Source organism: Amblyomma maculatum, chromosome 2 (genome assembly GCF_055883805.1).
Source record: "Amblyomma maculatum isolate TAMU_Amacu chromosome 2, ASM5588380v1, whole genome shotgun sequence".
Classification (NCBI taxonomy): domain Eukaryota; kingdom Metazoa; phylum Arthropoda; class Arachnida; order Ixodida; family Ixodidae; genus Amblyomma; species Amblyomma maculatum.
The window spans coordinates 116,284,977-116,301,649 of NC_139345.1; the positions used below are offsets into that span (position 1 = coordinate 116,284,977).

General features: G+C 47.4%; 1 protein-coding gene across 1 annotated transcript; it reads right to left on the bottom strand.

The window, feature by feature from the left end:
- Nucleotides 1–3,825: 3,825 nt before the first annotated feature.
- Nucleotides 3,826–16,301, bottom strand: LOC146199639 (uncharacterized). Its single transcript, XM_084592793.1, has 5 exons — nt 16,145–16,301; nt 10,863–11,007; nt 8,968–9,151; nt 6,876–7,050; nt 3,826–4,229 (listed from the first exon to the last, which is right to left on the bottom strand). Exons 1-5 carry the CDS (start codon nt 16,299–16,301, stop codon nt 3,826–3,828), a joined length of 1,065 nt encoding a protein of 354 aa, XP_084448919.1.
- Between the last annotated feature and the right edge of the window lie 372 nt (nt 16,302–16,673).

Sequence of the window (16,673 nt, forward strand, 5' to 3'; positions counted from 1 at the left end):
TCCGTCCGTCCGTCCGTCCGTCCGTCCGTCCGTCCGTCCGTCCGTCCGTCCGTCCGTCCGTCCGTCCGTCCGTCCGTCCGTCCGTCCGTCCGTCCGTCCGTCCGTCCGTCCGTCCGTCCGTCCGTCCGTCCGTCCGTCCGTCCGTCCGTCCGTCCGTCCGTCCGTCCGTCCGTCCGTCCGTCCGTCCGTCCGTCCGTCCGTCCGTCCGTCCGTCCGTCCGTCCGTCCGTCCGTCCGTCCGTCCGTCCGTCCGTCCGTCCGTCCGTCCGTCCGTCCGTCCGTCCGTCCGTCCGTCCGTCCGTCCGTCCGTCCGTCCGTCCGTCCGTCCGTCCGTCCGTCCGTCCGTCCGTCCGTCCGTCCGTCCGTCCGTCCGTCCGTCCGTCCGTCCGTCCGTCCGTCCGTCCGTCCGTCCGTCCGTCCGTCCGTCCGTCCGTCCGTCCGTCCGTCCGTCCGTCCGTCCGTCCGTCCGTCCGTCCGTCCGTCCGTCCGTCCGTCCGTCCGTCCGTCCGTCCGTCCGTCCGTCCGTCCGTCCGTCCGTCCGTCCGTCCGTCCGTGCTGCTGCTGCTGCTGCTGCTGCTGCTGCTGCTGCTGCTGCTGCTGCTGCTGCTGCTGCTGCTGCTGCTGCTGCTGCTGCTGCTGCTGCTGCTGCTGCTGCTGCTGCTGCTGCTGCTGCTGCTGCTGCTGCTGCTGCTGCTGCTGCTGCTGCTGCTGCTGCTGCTGCTGCTGCTGCTGCTGCTGCTGCTGCTGCTGCTGCTGCTGCTGCTGCTGCTGCTGCTGCTGCTGCTGCTGCTGCTGCTGCTGCTGCTGCTGCTGCTGCTGCTGCTGCTGCTGCTGCTGCTGCTGCTGCTGCTGCTGCTGCTGCTGCTGCTGCTGCTGCTGCTGCTGCTGCTGCTGCTGCTGCTGCTGCTGCTGCTGCTGCTGCTGCTGCTGCTGCTGCTGCTGCTGCTGCTGCTGCTGCTGCTGCTGCTGCTGCTGCTGCTGCTGCTGCTGCTGCTGCTGCTGCTGCTGCTGCTGCTGCTGCTGCTGCTGCTGCTGCTGCTGCTGCTGCTGCTGCTGCTGCTGCTGCTGCTGAACGAGCTGCCAGAGCAGAGGCCCAGCGCCGTCGCCGCCAGAATCCAGAGCAGTAAGCGAGGCTGAAGCAGAAGCTCATCGCCGCCGTCGAGAAGACCCTGCCGTTTGCACCGCCGAAGCGGAGGCTCATCGCCACCGTCGAGAGCAACCAGGTGTAAGCGAGGCTGAAGCAGAAGCTCATCGCCACCGCCGAGAAGGGAGTCTTTGTTAAAGGAATACGTGTGAAAAATAAAAATAAAAAAATTCTGTGATAGCGCATACATGTGTTGCTCGATTTCTTTGCCTCAATCTATCGAAAAGGTGAAACAGCTTATCTGCTGCGCTCAAATTTCGCATTAGGAAGGAACGTAATCGTCGGTAATTTTTTTTTCTTGCCCGCCGGTTTGCGCTGAGTTGGTGGAGGTGGGGTAAGAGCATCATTTTTGGTCGCCTATATGTTCTATGCTAATGAAGCTAGCTTACAAATTTTTATGTTTTGGAGAGGAGAAATGGAATATTTGCTGCTCATGCGCGTTTTCTAGTTTATCTTATTTGATAGCTTTTCATGAGCTCTTTAAGTACATCCGGACGACCAGCGTGGGATATTCTATAAGGGCCCACGGACGCGTATATGCCGAGTGATGGTTAAATGAAGAACCTCTGATCGTTTTGCACAAGGCATATTTATTTTCAACAACCATCATTATTATCACCGTACATGCACTCGTATCACTTGTTCGAGTTCTATGCGGTCATGTGCAGGAAGCGCTGGTGCCACAGTTGCGAATTTTCTTTGGTAGTCCCTCACAAGCGGATTCATATATAGGCTAGGCTCACTCGAAGCGCAATTTTCGCTTAGAGCCTGCGAGCCGACACCAAGGATCAGTAATGACTTGGAGTCCGCAGTTACGCCTCCTCACTGCGCCGAAACGCTATGGACACGTATGGCGACTGAGCACGATGATTTGGACCCAGGCCATGGCGGAGCGTTTCGGTGGATGCGAAATGCAAAGCTTGTGCGCTATCCTTTACAGCCCGTTTTAATTCACCGGGTGGTTGAATTTAACCCGAAGACCGCGCGTGTTTCGATTTTCCCTTCGATGTCTATACATGTCGCTTTTGCGGTTATGGAGCTAGGTGCAGATTCAACAGGCAATTGGAGCAAAGCGGTGCATAGAAAGGAGAACAAAGCCGCAAGTTGTGCATTCACTATTAAAGGCGAGTAATGAGCATATAGCTCAGTAAGGTTTCACAAGTGCTTATGAGAAAAAATTATGAGGGGCACTTAATCACCTCCCTTAAGGGTATGGCGCGTAAGGGCTCTCGTCTGCGTCTCCCCTTGCGTTTCCTCATTCACGTACGTGTAGTGTCTGTTCGCTCAATTACTTACTGCTTGATTCGGCATCCAAGAGCACTGGAAGGTTAATTCCTATTCTCTGTGCCCGCGATGTTTCACCCATAATGCTGTCAATAAAGGACTTTCTGCAGATGAGGGCCTTAGCGCTTTCGAGTTACAATAATTTTCTACTGCAACGAAACGGTGCCGGAGAAGAAGAGTGTGAAAGGCGAGAAATTTAGGCACCTTGAGACGTGGATATTCGATTTGAATATGAGCGCTCGCGGCGGAGAATGTCCCTTGGAGATATCCAGAACGACGCTTCCAAAGACTCATTCAACCTTATTTGGTGCTCATGTGGACATAGGCGACCGTATATATAGTAACGATCTCTCGGAGCTCCTCGAGAACTTATGGGATTTATTCCCACAAATTAAGTTATTACGTGTTCATATCCGAAGAACTCGAGTCCAGGTACAAATTTTCAGGTATTCGCTTACTTCTACTTGTCTCACGTACGTTCATCTCGTGTTGATCGTATATGGCGCTCTTCCTTTGTTGTTCGCGCCTGTACAAGCTATCTCTTGTTTTCGTGCACTCGTAGATTCATGATGCAAGGACTTCATAGCGGCTAAACTGCTTTTGTGTGCCACGCCCTGGTGGTTCAGTGGAACAACTCCTTTACCCCACTCTTCTGGTCGCCAAGAGTGATGCCAGAGAAGGTGGCCAACATACGTCGCAAACACCATCCCCTCCCAAGAAAAGCCTAAAGCCACGTATCAAGTCAGTCACAGCTGAGTCCGAGGGTGCTAGTTCGATCCCAGCACCGGCGGAAGCGTTTCGACGGAGGCAAGACACAAGGCACTCGTGTACTGTGAGATCTCAGTGCAGGCCAAAGAACAACTGTTGACCATGGAATGCATATTGCAAACGCGAAAAGTGACAGGGACGAAGAGAAGAAAGCACCCTGTCACTTCGCGCGGTTGCAATATGCATTCCATAGTCAACCACCAACTAGCCCGCCTTCGTATGTTACATGAACCCCAGTTGGTCGAATTCTGACTGGAACCCTCCAGCGCAATTCGTAGCCGATGCAGCTTCCGGACTTTGGATCCTATAACCTATCTACCTCTACTTTTGTAAATCACGAACCTGTGGTTTACGTGGACGGTCTGTCAAAGAGTACGGCGACACGTACTACAAGCTCCGCCACTCAAAAAAAGAATAACTGACGGCGACCTTGGTTCGCCCGCCCTTGAGCCCCCTGTGGCGATCGTAATCAAAAGCTCACAGAGAGCTTAAGGTGAAAGCAAGGTTACAGGTTTAGCCCGCATTCAGAACACACTTCAACAACCAAGTGAAAGTTCGAATATCGCACATGGCGGAAGAAGGCATCTGCTATCGCAATACGTCCTGCCACCACCGGTTCCGACATCTCGTTTAGAGTTCGCCCTCTTGCACACCGCTAGGAAAGCACATCTCGACAAACATGCTCTGCACAGAGTCGCTGAGTGCACTGTCTCCGCAGTCGACCAGCGACGAAGGCGGTGTCAGGTCTTCCACTGCTGAGCCAAAGGCAATCTGCAGAAGGTCACCGTCTGGCGCGACCCCGGCTCCTCCGGGCTGGTTCTGCGCCTCGGTGACTTGGGACGCGACCTGGTGCACCGACGTCGCCGGGTGCTGTTCGAAGTCAGCAGCTGTGAAGCCAGAAGCGTCTCCCAATACACCCGCAGAGCCGACGTCGCAACCACTGGCGACACTGCATCCGCCGCCGAACGCATCCAGGAGGGGTTCGACGACGCCTATCTGGCTCGGGTCCGCGAAGGCGTCAACGGAGAAGCCGCCTGGAACGTGGAAAGAAAAGGTGAGCTGCTAGCTAAGCACGGCAAAAGGGACACGGAATAAATTCTTTCTCGCGATCGGCAGCGTAATCTTGGCTGGCCGTTGTAAACAAGCATGGCTGAAGCATATAAATTTGATTGTTCATATTGCATGTATATATTTCTTTTTCGAAATAGATATGTGAGGAATGTTTTACGGGATTTACAGCGCTTAGAGATGAGCTGGCACTAAACTATCTATACACAAAAGCAGGATCTTCGGGTAAGGGACATCTCCTGCGTCCATTTTTTGGTTCGTGCAAAGCTCTTCGATTTGTGCATAGTGGTCAAGACCTACTAATAATCAATACAAAACAGTTCTAAACATTTCAATACTGCGAATATAAAATACCATTGCTTCACTTAAAGGGGAAGAAAGCCCGCATCCACCGAAATTCAGGAAAACACGTGTACTATTTCCTTTTTTTCTTATTTTTCGGTGTTGCTGTTTAAGAAACTGTCATGAATTTGTGGCTTAAAAGTAATATTAAGGCAAAAGTATATATATATATATATATATATATATATATATATATATATATATATATATATATATATATATATATATATCATAGTGTGCACCTGGTCCACCCCCGTCCCCAGCGAGGGACGTAGTTGGCCTTGCATTGCCACCAGTATCACGTGGGACGTGGAAGATCCCTCTTAATGTATCAATGAAAGTAAATATAAACAGAAATTATGCTTTTCGTGGTTGCGTTGGCGGTTGGCTTTCTCTATACGTATGTCATAACGAGCCCTTCATTTCCTTACCATAGCCTGCTCAATTGCTGCACTTATTTGCACTATGTACCTCAATTTGCATGAACTCACTACTTGTTATAGAACTAAAGTACTGAAACGCCTTCTTGTATTCCTGGTTCTTGTTCCCAATATATTTTCTTCGAAGCCGGCGTCCTTGCTTCGATGGCAAGGGTAGCTGCGACGCTCGCCTGCTCTTTCGATCTTTTTCATCTATTCCTATCAACTGCATTTTGCCTACTTCCAGGTAGCATGGTGAAAATCACCCATTCAGAGCCACTAAACAGTCCCGCGCGCTTTCCTCGTCTTCACTCGATTCCAGCAGCCAGTGACCGGAGCAGCAGGGCCACGCTCAACGCTCCACTCTTCCTTTACCCAAACTGGCACCTAAAAGGTCTAAGCTTATGTTCTAAATGAGCAGCTGCGTTGGAAACGAAGACAGCTGCAGGAGGAGCATCAGAGCGCGAAATATGGCGGTTTGACTTTGGTTTATGAGATTTGGTTTGATGGTTTGGTTTATGGGGTTTAACGTCCCAAAGCGACTAAGGCTATGAGATACGCCGTAGTGGAATGCTCCGGAAATCTGGACCATCTGGGGTTCTTTAACGTGCACTGACATCGCACAGCACACGGGTGCCTTGCCTTTCGCCTCCATCGAAATGCGGTCGCACGGCCGTAATTAAATTTCGCTTCCTTGGTCACAGCAATGGAGCGCCGTAACCACTGCACAGCTGCGATGGAGCAACAAGCGCAAAAAAGAGTATTCTGAAAATGTGCAAGGTCATAGCCACCTTTATACACCTATGGCAAGGTATTTTAAGAAACTTTTCCCTCGATTTTTTTTTTTTTTTTTTGCCTTATAGAGGTGGTTTTCGCAGCATTTCAACAAACGCAGATGTGCATGTGAGAAGATGTGTGTTACGGATTGACTAATCTTGAATACCTCGAATTATCAAAGCTAAGCGCCTCGTTACAATTCTAGATTTGTAGCAGACCGTTAGTAATACCCTTATCTGCGTTTGCAGTTTCCAAAATGTTTTAAGGCGAAAGCCTTTATTACCTCATCGCTGTCGTCAGCAAAAGTGTCACGCTTTTGCGGCGGCTCTGATTGGCCGAGACGCGATGACGTCATGAAGGTCTCGACCAATCACAAAGCACCACATAGTATGCGAGAATGCGTGTCTTATATGACCATATGTCAATCAGTGATTAGTCACTAATTAATGACTATCCAAATAATTATTAACTAAATAAGTAATTGCTGATCGATACATAAATAAATAATAATTACTAATTAGTGGCTGCTGTGTAATTAGTTACTTAGCGACTAATTATTGCCGCGCGTCCGGTAAAATCAACCACACAACAGTAAACGTAGAACAACTGCGCGATCGTCGCTAATGAGCTCATGTCTCCCCGAAATGCTTGCACCGGAGGACAGGCGCAAATTTGGCGCAGCACTCAGGTTTTCGCCTTTCATCACTTTAGTCGCCAAAGTGCCCTCTTAATTTTTTTATGCTTGTTCTGGTGCAGCTAGTTATCGCCATCCGAGCACGTCAAACGGAAAGTGCGATACTTCCGATCACGCGTAGCCAAACCAATCAGCACACTGTATTTTAGCGGTGCGCGTGTCACGTGACTACCTCTGCACATTCCAGGGAGAGGGATGGAGTAGCGAGCGGCGGCGGGCACGTGTATAGTTGCGCGCATTCGTCAGCCACGTAGTTTCGATCCGACATGCTCGGATGGTCAGGGTTCGCCACATGCGATGCTATGTTAGCGACTACTGCAGCCGTACCCAAGTGGCGCAGTCTGTTGTAAAGGCACGAAAGTACGATCGGGTGTACGCACTGAGGAGCCCCTTGAGGACGTCCACGCTGAGGCCGCCGAGGCCGTCGACGGCAACCGCCGCATCGGCGCCGCCTTCGCCGCCCAGGAAGCTAGCTTCGGCCAGCAGGGACGACAGGCGCTTGGCGTCATGACGCTCCTGCTTGCGGAACTTGGCCCTGCGGTTCTGGAACCACACCTGCGCACCACACAAATCCGGTCTCGTTTGCGCACCCATGCATATTTGAACTAATTTCCCTTCACTTTATGAATGTGACGAAGCAATAAAAATTAATCCATATGCAACGGTGAAATCTATCGGCAACGCTAAAGATCAGAAAGCGTAGGCGAAAGAGACGTACATACATAGTTGGAAGAGCATGACACGTCTTTACTCAAACGCTGACATCTTCCGCAACTAACAATACTACACTGTTAGCAGCGAGTGTTAGCGGTCTGCGCAGGAACTACCAAACTGTGCCTATGTGAGTGGTGTTGTGTTAACCGGCAGCTAGCAATTGGCTAGAGCTAGCTAGAGATTGGCGGGCAATTTGAAAGTACCAAAGACTAAAATGGGTAAACAAGATGTGAAATAAGCAACTAGAAGCACCCAGAAGCAACCAACAGCAACATCCGTGCTTTCGCATTACTCCAATGCAGATTACGCAGTGCTCTTCAATTTTTTTTTTTTTTTTTTTTGCAACCGTCCATCAGCCACTGTATACACGTGCTGCGATCACCTTGCCCGATAATGTTTGCATGTGAGTACAGTTGCGGTATGCTGCTGAACCGAGTTCTAATTATTACAAACGCCAAACGGTAGCCGTTATGGGACCGTATCTTGTTGCCGCTGCCCCGTGCAAGCGCCCGCGTAGAACACAGCCTGCTGCATGGCTCAAATCATCATCGTCGTTTATCTCCATATGGCGGACAACAAAATAACCAAAATGAAGTCCCAGCATAATTTATTCCGCTAAAAAAACGTGTTGCGAATCATTCTGTAAATTGCTCAACATCATGTCCACATGTGTCACGCCCATCGGGACGTGTTGAACCTTAAATATGAAGGCAACACTCACACTGCGTTGACAGCTCCTTCATTTCATCTTAAAATTTAGCAAATCAATATGCATAACTTGTTCGTGAAAACTATAGCTAGGTATTTTCTTTTGTGCTAGTTCACTCTGTACATCAATTAATGTCATAGGTCGCGTCATCGAGAACGATGCAAAGTGCTGAGGAAATAATATCAAATCCAGAAATGCTTCTACTCCCCCTTACCCTTATCCATGGCCATGAGCCTTCCCATTCAATAAAGGACATTCAAGCAATCAATCAATCTCAGAAACACATTGAAGGTCGAAGAGGAAGTGCTTTAGATAGAGGTTCGCACTTCAAAGACAGATCTACTCAGAAGTATCTCTCTCCCAAGCCTCATCACCATAATATTCAGCCGGACAATAGCCACTGCAGGCAAAGGCCTCTGCAGTATTCCTCCAATTAACTTGGCCACGTGCTAGCTGCATCCACTTGACCCCTGAGTATTTCTTAACCTCATCCATCCACCCAACTTTCTGCCGCCCCCTGCTACGCTTTTCTTCCCTTGGAATCCAATTTGTTTCCCTCAGTGACCATTTTCTCGATTTCGACTAGAATATCATAAACTGGAGTTATTTCTCTGACCCGTTGTGCACATGGTTCGATGGGAGCGCCAAAGGATTTGCGTTGGGTGCAATTCGTGAGAATTTCTAGGATTACATAATAGCAACTGGTAGGCTGACTTGTTAACGTTTTTTTTTTTTTTGTTTCTGTTTTTCAATATTCTTCAATATCTTCCTTTATCTTGAAAAATATTATGCTCGTTATTCTAGTGTACTAGCGTTTTGCGCCGTTATTATTTTCAAAGTTTCCACCTGGCCCGAATATTTTTGCCGTAATAGTCTGTGGAAATTTCCTTGTGTATACAACTACAATACCTCCTCCCCCCCCCCCCCCCCCCCCCTTTCATCGTGGGTATGTGCTACGCTCCAGCAGGCCAAAAACAACAACCTACATTCTTTCTAACGGGTGAAAAACTCTGGCATGCCCGTTTCAGCGTTGTCGAGATGATGGTTACCTGGACCCTGGCCTCTGTGAGCTGAATCTTGGCGGCCAAGTCCTCGCGGGCGAACACGTCCGGGTAGCGGCTCTGCTGGAAGGCCTTCTCCAGCTCCTCCAGCTGGAAGCTGGTGAACGTGGTGCGGTAGCGACGCTGCTTGCGCCGCTCTCGGCGACCGCTTCCACCGTTGACGGCTGCGCCACTGCGTCACAAAGCGGATGTCAGTAGTACACACACACATGCACGAAGAAGGCGAGGAAAAGCGACGGTAGTGAGAACGCGCAACCAGATCGTGTGGCTCGCCAAAAGGGTTTGTCGCACTACGAAAACCTGATGATCAGAGTCCGCTCGAACTTGACGCCAAACAGTAAATTTACTGCTACCGAATGAAATCCCGAAGGCGTGACTACCGAAGCGCGTATTGTATCTGCTGGAACTTCTTTGCTGTAATCAAGAGTGTCTTGTTTCCAGTTTTCCGTATAGCGTTCGCAACAATCAGGAGACAAAAGCAGATTTGTGCCTCAGCCTCCAGTAGCGGATTCGGAAGAATCCTTAAACAAAAGGCTCTGATAGCTGATCGGGATAAAAAAAAAATGCATTGCGATGCTGCAATGCGGCATTTAGGCATCGGTTTGCTGCTGATGAGAACAGAGGCCATTAAAAAGGGCGTTGATTTCAGAGGGTATTGTCGCAAGAAACGGCGTGGTCTGCTTGAAAAACATTACTCAAGGAACAATTTTACTGAGGGAACGTATTTTGTTCGGTGAACTAAGCACTTATTATCTGTTCCAAGCAGATGTAATAGAACTAAAGAGCATATAACCCGAACCAAATTAGTTCAAGGTGCGAGTTGTATGCATGGCCGGGTCAAGGATTGCGAAAGGCGTCTCTCATGCTAAAAGGGACAGCGAAGTAGACACAGAAGGGCTCGATCCAGCTTAGCATCTCTCACGCCAGTTTTTGCTGTTCTAACCGTGGCAACATTGAACTTTCAAGAACAGTGGCTGACCAAAGACTTAGGTTGGGGACTGCCATATTCTCGTTGGCTACAAAGGGGCGATGACCTACCAGAAAGTTTTTTTTTTTTTTTTTTTTAGCGATCAAGAAAATTACGAAGGTTTTTTACGTGGTCATGTAAGGTATGATTTCAAAGTGGCAACACGTAATCAAGAAATAACCCCACTTAATCTGCATGTCTGTTGGTGAGAGAGAGAAAGAATAAACATTATTAATATAAAGTAATTAGTATGCGCCTGGTTCACACAGGTCCAGAAAAACATTGGCGAATATGACCCTCCAGGCCTGACCTATCAGCTGGTGCTAAAGGGGGAACTCTGTGTGAACCAACTTCGCATCCCACTGCTGATGGCTCATTTCCTGAAATATGTACAGTCTGCGTTGCTCAGGGCAGCTCGAAACAACGTGGAGGATGTCGGAAATCTCTCCGCAGGCCCGACATACACTTGTAGAGAGTTTCGCGAACCAAGTCTTATGTCACGGCGGTGCAGTGGTTAGGGCGCTCGACTTGGCTATTGAAAAGTCACGGTGATGCAAGCCAGCGCCAAAGAATCGAATTTCACCCACGCGGAGAGCCTAGCAAAGATGATCACTGGCAACGTCTGATATCTCCCTGATCACCTCGTGCCATTACGGAACTTCACAAAAAAAATGCCATTGTACAAGGTAAATTCAACTTGTTCTCAAGGATGTCATATTGAGCACTCTGCAGCGCGCCAGTCTGTGCCGTTGCACAAGGTATGCGTGGCTCACGTATGCATGTACTGTGTAGTACACAGCAAAACAATATACTACGCACAGTTATCTGATCCCAAATTGTCACTTTGGGCGATCAGTACACATCAATAACTGAAAAAAAAAAAACTGTTATGGTGTCAGCTATCCTATGCACTTGCCCATTAGCCTGACATGATTCGTCCGGGTTCACTTCGTAGAGGCTTCTCTCCTGGTTCTCCGAAGACAGTGGGTCACTGAAGTCCACCTCGATCCCGTCTTCGGAGGCTGCCGTGTTGGCACAGCTCCTGGCGTCCAGGTGCTCCACTGCTTCGGTGGACAAAAACAGATGGTGTCCATGGTTAGCAAAAACCACCACGGACAATAATTGCTCAGTGCAGCTTTTAGTAGTAAGAAATTACGCAGCTGACACGCAAAAATTGGTACATAAAATAGCTTACTTTTTTTTTCGCTCACTTGATTCTATTGACAGTTCACGAGATTTTTGCTGCTGCTTTAATATTCAACATTAGCTTTCATATTCCTGTGTTAGCCCACTCATACTGTCGCGTACGTTAAGCATCGGTTCTTGGCCTGTCCATCATTAAAAAGACAAATGTTTCCCTGCAAAGAAATGCGGAGATGAATGATCGAAATGGTTGGTAATATAGCTGTCAGTACATAGTTTCTCATTTCCTTACTGGAACATGTATTCCTTTGAGAGAGAAAGAAAAGAAAAAGCAAACAAAGAAACTGGAAGATAAAGCATGGGAAGGAAAATAAAGAAAAAAGAGAGAGAAAGGAGAAGAAAGAAAGATCGGAAGAGAGAAAAAATTAGCGGGAGACAATCTCCGCCGTTAAAGGTATGACGTGATAGAGTTTTACAAAACGGACAATGCTTTTTTCCTTTCTGTATTTTTATTTATTTTCGTACAGAGATGCTTAAAATCAGCAAACGTTGGTTTTTCTTTCTGAGCCTTTTGATACCTCTGAGAGCATTTCTCAAATTTTCAATAATTCCAATTAATTAATTGAGTAATTACATGCTCTATATTTCCTTCAATAGCATCATCAAGCATTTGCTTTTCATTCTGAACATATTGATACATCTGAACTCCCTTTTTCCAAGTTTTTTTCACTTTTTGATTGATAAATTATTAACAATGATTTCATTAGCTCGTCATCGCCTATCACACACCAATCAAATTACCATGATATAATTTTTTACGCATACTCCAATTATTTCTGACACACGGTGTCAACTACTACGCCGATGGCGTTTCGACCGAACGAGCTGTGTAACCCATGGGTTAAAAAGGAAAGAAAAGAAGGAGAGAAAGAAGCAAGGAAAGGTGGAAAGAATGAAGAAAGCAAGGAAAAAAGGAAAGAATGAATAAATGAAGATAGGAAGCAGGGAAGGAATGAAGGAAGGAAGGAAGCAAGGAAGAAATGAATGAATGAATGAAGGAAGGAAGGAAGGAAGGAAGGAAGGAAGGAAGGAAGGAAGGAAGGAAGGAAGGAAGGAAGGAAGGAAGGAAGGAAGGAAGGAAGGAAGGAAGGAAGGAAGGAAGGAAGGAAGGAAGGAAGGAAGGAAGGAAGGAAGGAAGGAAGGAAAGAAGGAAGGAAGGAAGGAAGGAAGGAAGGAAGGAAGGAAGGAAGGAAGGAAGGAAGGAAGGAAGGAAGGAAGGAAGGAAGGAAGGAAGGAAGGAAGGAAGGAAGGAAGGAAGGAACGAACGAACGAACGAACGAACGAACGAACGAACGAACGAACGAACGAACGAGCTAACGAACGAACTAACTAACTAACTAACTAACTAACTAACTAACGAACGAATAAAAAAGAATTCTAGGGCTTGCCAAATTTTCCATGTTCCTCCACTTATGCGTCTGCACTGCAGAACCCGCATAAATAAGGACCCTTCTTGTCATTAGTAATGTACACTGTGTGCAGTCGTCGGTCAAAGTTTGCGCGATGCGGATTCGGGGAAAAATTATTTCCGTGTTGCCTTAATAGTTAGCCAGAGGATGCAGCACGTGGGTCCTTCGCGGTTCAACGCTTTTAACAGCTGCTTTGCCCGACCGCACAGAAATACTTGCTTTTATTCTAAGACATGCATCCAACAAAATTCTGCCCGTGATTGCACTTGACCATACTCACAGAACACAGATGTAGGCATGTGGATAAGTCATCCGTGCTATCAAGCGAGCTGATTAAAAAAAAAGACAAAGAGGAAGCAATAGAAGAACTTTCCCACTAATGCACTAAATGGACTACTCACTGAGCACCTAAAAAACGTCTCCAACCACGCTGTCGTTTCAAAAGGTTCTTCTGGGAGCAGCCAGAAGGCGGCGATCTGGATTTATGCGCAGACACTATGATGTCCTGGAGTTATTCCGCTCGATATTTGGTTCGCCTTTTCTTTGTTATCCCTTGTAACTTCAGGAAACGCTGTTTAGAGTCGGTCTCTCGAGTTCTCTGTTTGTTGAAATGTAAAAAAAAAAAAAAAATGCATTTTATCTGAGTCATCTGTCTCTGCTATGTTTCATCAAGCGAAGTAGCTGACTTCTTGGCCAAATTGGGTCTTAGTGTACCCGTTGCTTATCGGCGTTCCTAACTAATACTCTTGGCAATGTCCAGTTTTCAGCGCTGCCAACACATATGCAGCCGATGCCATGATCCCTTGCTTTCTACCGGCGATTATCGGTATTCAATGTATCCCTGAAATGTACGTGTGCATTCTAGGGCTCGGCAGTGTGAAGTGACAATGCCGAATCCCTCGCCTAAATATGTATGCATATATGTGGATGTGGATTCACTCCGAAAAAACATTTTGAAGCGTATGGGGAAATTGATTCGGTAGAGCATTATATGCTCTCTTGCCGGCATTTGGGACTTCAAAGACGGACATATCTAAAAATATCTCTCACAGTGTTAGGACTCGCTTTGTCAGCTCCCGTTCTTTTTTTCTTCGGTGCTGGCGGCGAGCGTCACCGGCTCTGTCCTATTTTCGATTGCCTTCACGACTTCTTTTACTGCATACGACGGCTGTCTTGTTCACTGTTTCGAATTTCAAAATTTTCAGTGCCCTTTTATCAGACACAATCAACTGTGCGTTTCATTTTCATTTAATTTTCATTTAATGGCCGGGTCCTGCTGTCAGAGCACGCCGGGGCAAACGACAGGGGTAGACGAAGAAGCAGAGGGCTGGCTCACGTCGGGTCTGTTATCAGACTAGGTGCGATGGTGCGGCGGCAAAGCTCCAGGATGGTAAAAGAAGGGTCGACTCAGCACCTCCACAAGCGACCGTCCTAGGCTTTTGCCCCAACAACTCGATCTCACGCCGTGCGCTCGTGGTAAGGCTGCTCCTGAAGCTCATTTTCCTCTTTAGAACCTTTTCATTCATTTACCTCTCATTCGTATACGCTCTCTTCGCCCTCAACCTCATCATCTCAAGCAGCCTTCCTGAAAACCTTCACGACACCCATGTCAATCCCGCTTCCTGAGTATGTGACCTGTCAGCAAAGGTAAGCAACAACGTGGCCTCAATGGATTATCGGGGCTTCCTAGGGCAGTGGGTGAGAATGCACTTCAGTGGAATTTCCACCTAGAGTTTCGCGTGTGTCCGCATTTTTTTTCCTCCTTACACGGGGGCATGTGCACAAGAGACGAATGTGGGAAGGGGCAGACAAACTGAATGAAGGTTTCGGGGCGGGAGCACCCGCTCTACAGTTTTTCCTGCAACTCAGTGTAGTGTATTGCTCGAGTACAAAGTTTTTGTAATCCGCCACGCATGAGAATAATAAGCGAAGTTTACTTAGTGAAAAAGCACAATGAGACAAATTTCAGAATTTGAACAAGTTTCTTATCTGGTCCCCTACCGCAAATGTGCACGCGCCTCGTCCCTTCTGAGTTTGAGCCCCAGGCATCGGGCACTAGACTTACATAATAACCAAGGTGACGGGGACGTTCCTATGCATTAACGGCATTGAGAAGTCGACCTTTGTATCACTGATGTCAGAGGCGCATCCAACACCGGCGCAGTTTAGCCAGGCAGCGTATCGTCCAAGACTGACGAAACAGTTCTTAACGTTTTGTGTGGAATTTTATTCCCGATTTCTGAACGATTGCTTCCCAACGTTATGATAATGATATAAAATTTGTGCGCATGTTGAAGAACATTATGGTAGTGTAGTATTAACAACTATAACGTTATAAAATGAACTGCAAATTAAAGTTAAAAGTTCTTTCTTACCGCGCATTTTACTGATACTGCGCTCTAAACGTTATTATATTGCTCCGATCATAACTATAAACCAGCACTACAAAAATACTTCAAGGTATATGACTCCAAACTGTTTCCCATTGCTTGCAAAGTAGCCACGCTCAACCCGCAGAATGTTCTCATAAGCCTCCCAGATGGTGCCTGCCATGAATTGCAATCCCAAGGACAAAGTTTCGTCAGAAAAGGTTGCTTAATTATTCTCTATTCCCCACTATCAGTAATGAAAATTTATTACTGGATCGCCTTAAAAGCGTGAGGTCATGGTGTCCGCTCGAAGATATAAGTGGCATGTACATGTACAGTCTTCATCAAACGTGTAGAGCCCAAAGAGTATGGTTATGAGCCACTTCGTGCAACTTGTAATGCAATTCCAATGTTCCAAATTTCTTGATGGTAAGAAGATTTTTTTGTCCTACCCTCTCCTTGGGAAGCACCTCCACTAATAGCAAATCAGCCCCACTACACGACTCAGAATCAGACCCCTTGGGCTCTACATTTTTTACAAAGGCTGCACGTATATCAGCTGGATTACCGTACGCATGTGTTACCTTTATTACTGCTTTCAAGATGTTCATTAAAGTTGCGTGCTCTCATAACTGATGGGTAAACCTAACAGTGTTACGTGACAATCTTAGAGAAATTTTCTTATATTATTTTTTTTCTTGTTTTGCCCTGTTAGAAAGGTATTGTTGAATGTTTACTCGTGGTAACGTTTCACAAACGCTAAAGAAAGGGCGGTAAGTACAATGCATGAAAGTTCGACGGAAGCCAAAAAGGCAGATCGTTCTAACGTTGTGCTGCTACCTGGCTCTGTCCGCCATGAGAGTCGACCAGGTCAAGCACTATGGATGGAGTAATTAGAAATGGATTCGTGAATCAGCCTTCAACGGGCAGGTGCGTCATTTCTATGAAGAACAAAATTTGCGCTTACAGTTAACCTTTCAGGGTGAATGACACGTTTGCCAGCATCGCATCAAACGGTAAGACTTTATGTCGATTTAGACGGCGAATATGTCAGAATACTTAGCATAGAACCTTTACTTCAATGTCGCGGGCTGCGTATAAAGAAAACAAAATTTCTGATTTTACACAAGCACAGATGCAAAACGAAGCTCAGTAGATCGCTAAACTATATATACAACCAAAATATTCATGGCCCAAGGCGTGACGTGCTCTCTTACCTGAAAAGGTGTTGGTCGCGTCAGTGTCGAATGTGTCGTCGAACACGGATTCCTGTATGCAAAGTGGGTTGAAATCGTCCATCAGGTCGCAGTACACACCTTCACTAGTTGTTTCTCCAAGACTGTAGCCGACAGCGGCCGAGAGTTCGTCGTTCATTTTGGACTTACTAGCTCAGCCGGCCCTTATCGCCCCTTGGCCTTCGCCACGCACGGCAACAACTCAACCGATGCTAAATTTGTGCTGCATTGACCTGCCCAAGGGAAGCCCCCGCAGTAAGGACGCCGCGACTTTCCAGTAGTGCGGTGCAGAGTTAAGGCAAGCCCGCAGTTACGAGGCTTCTGAAGAAACAGGTGACGAGATATTGCACAGAGGGCAACAAGAACGTAACCAGTAAGGCTCACATAACTAAAATACGCGCGATCGACTTATGGTTCAAAACCTGATCACCACCCAGCGCGCCCCTCTTCCCTGGCTGCCAAAAACGTCATCAAGCAGCCGGCCTTCAAAGGCCACAAATAGAGTTGCGTT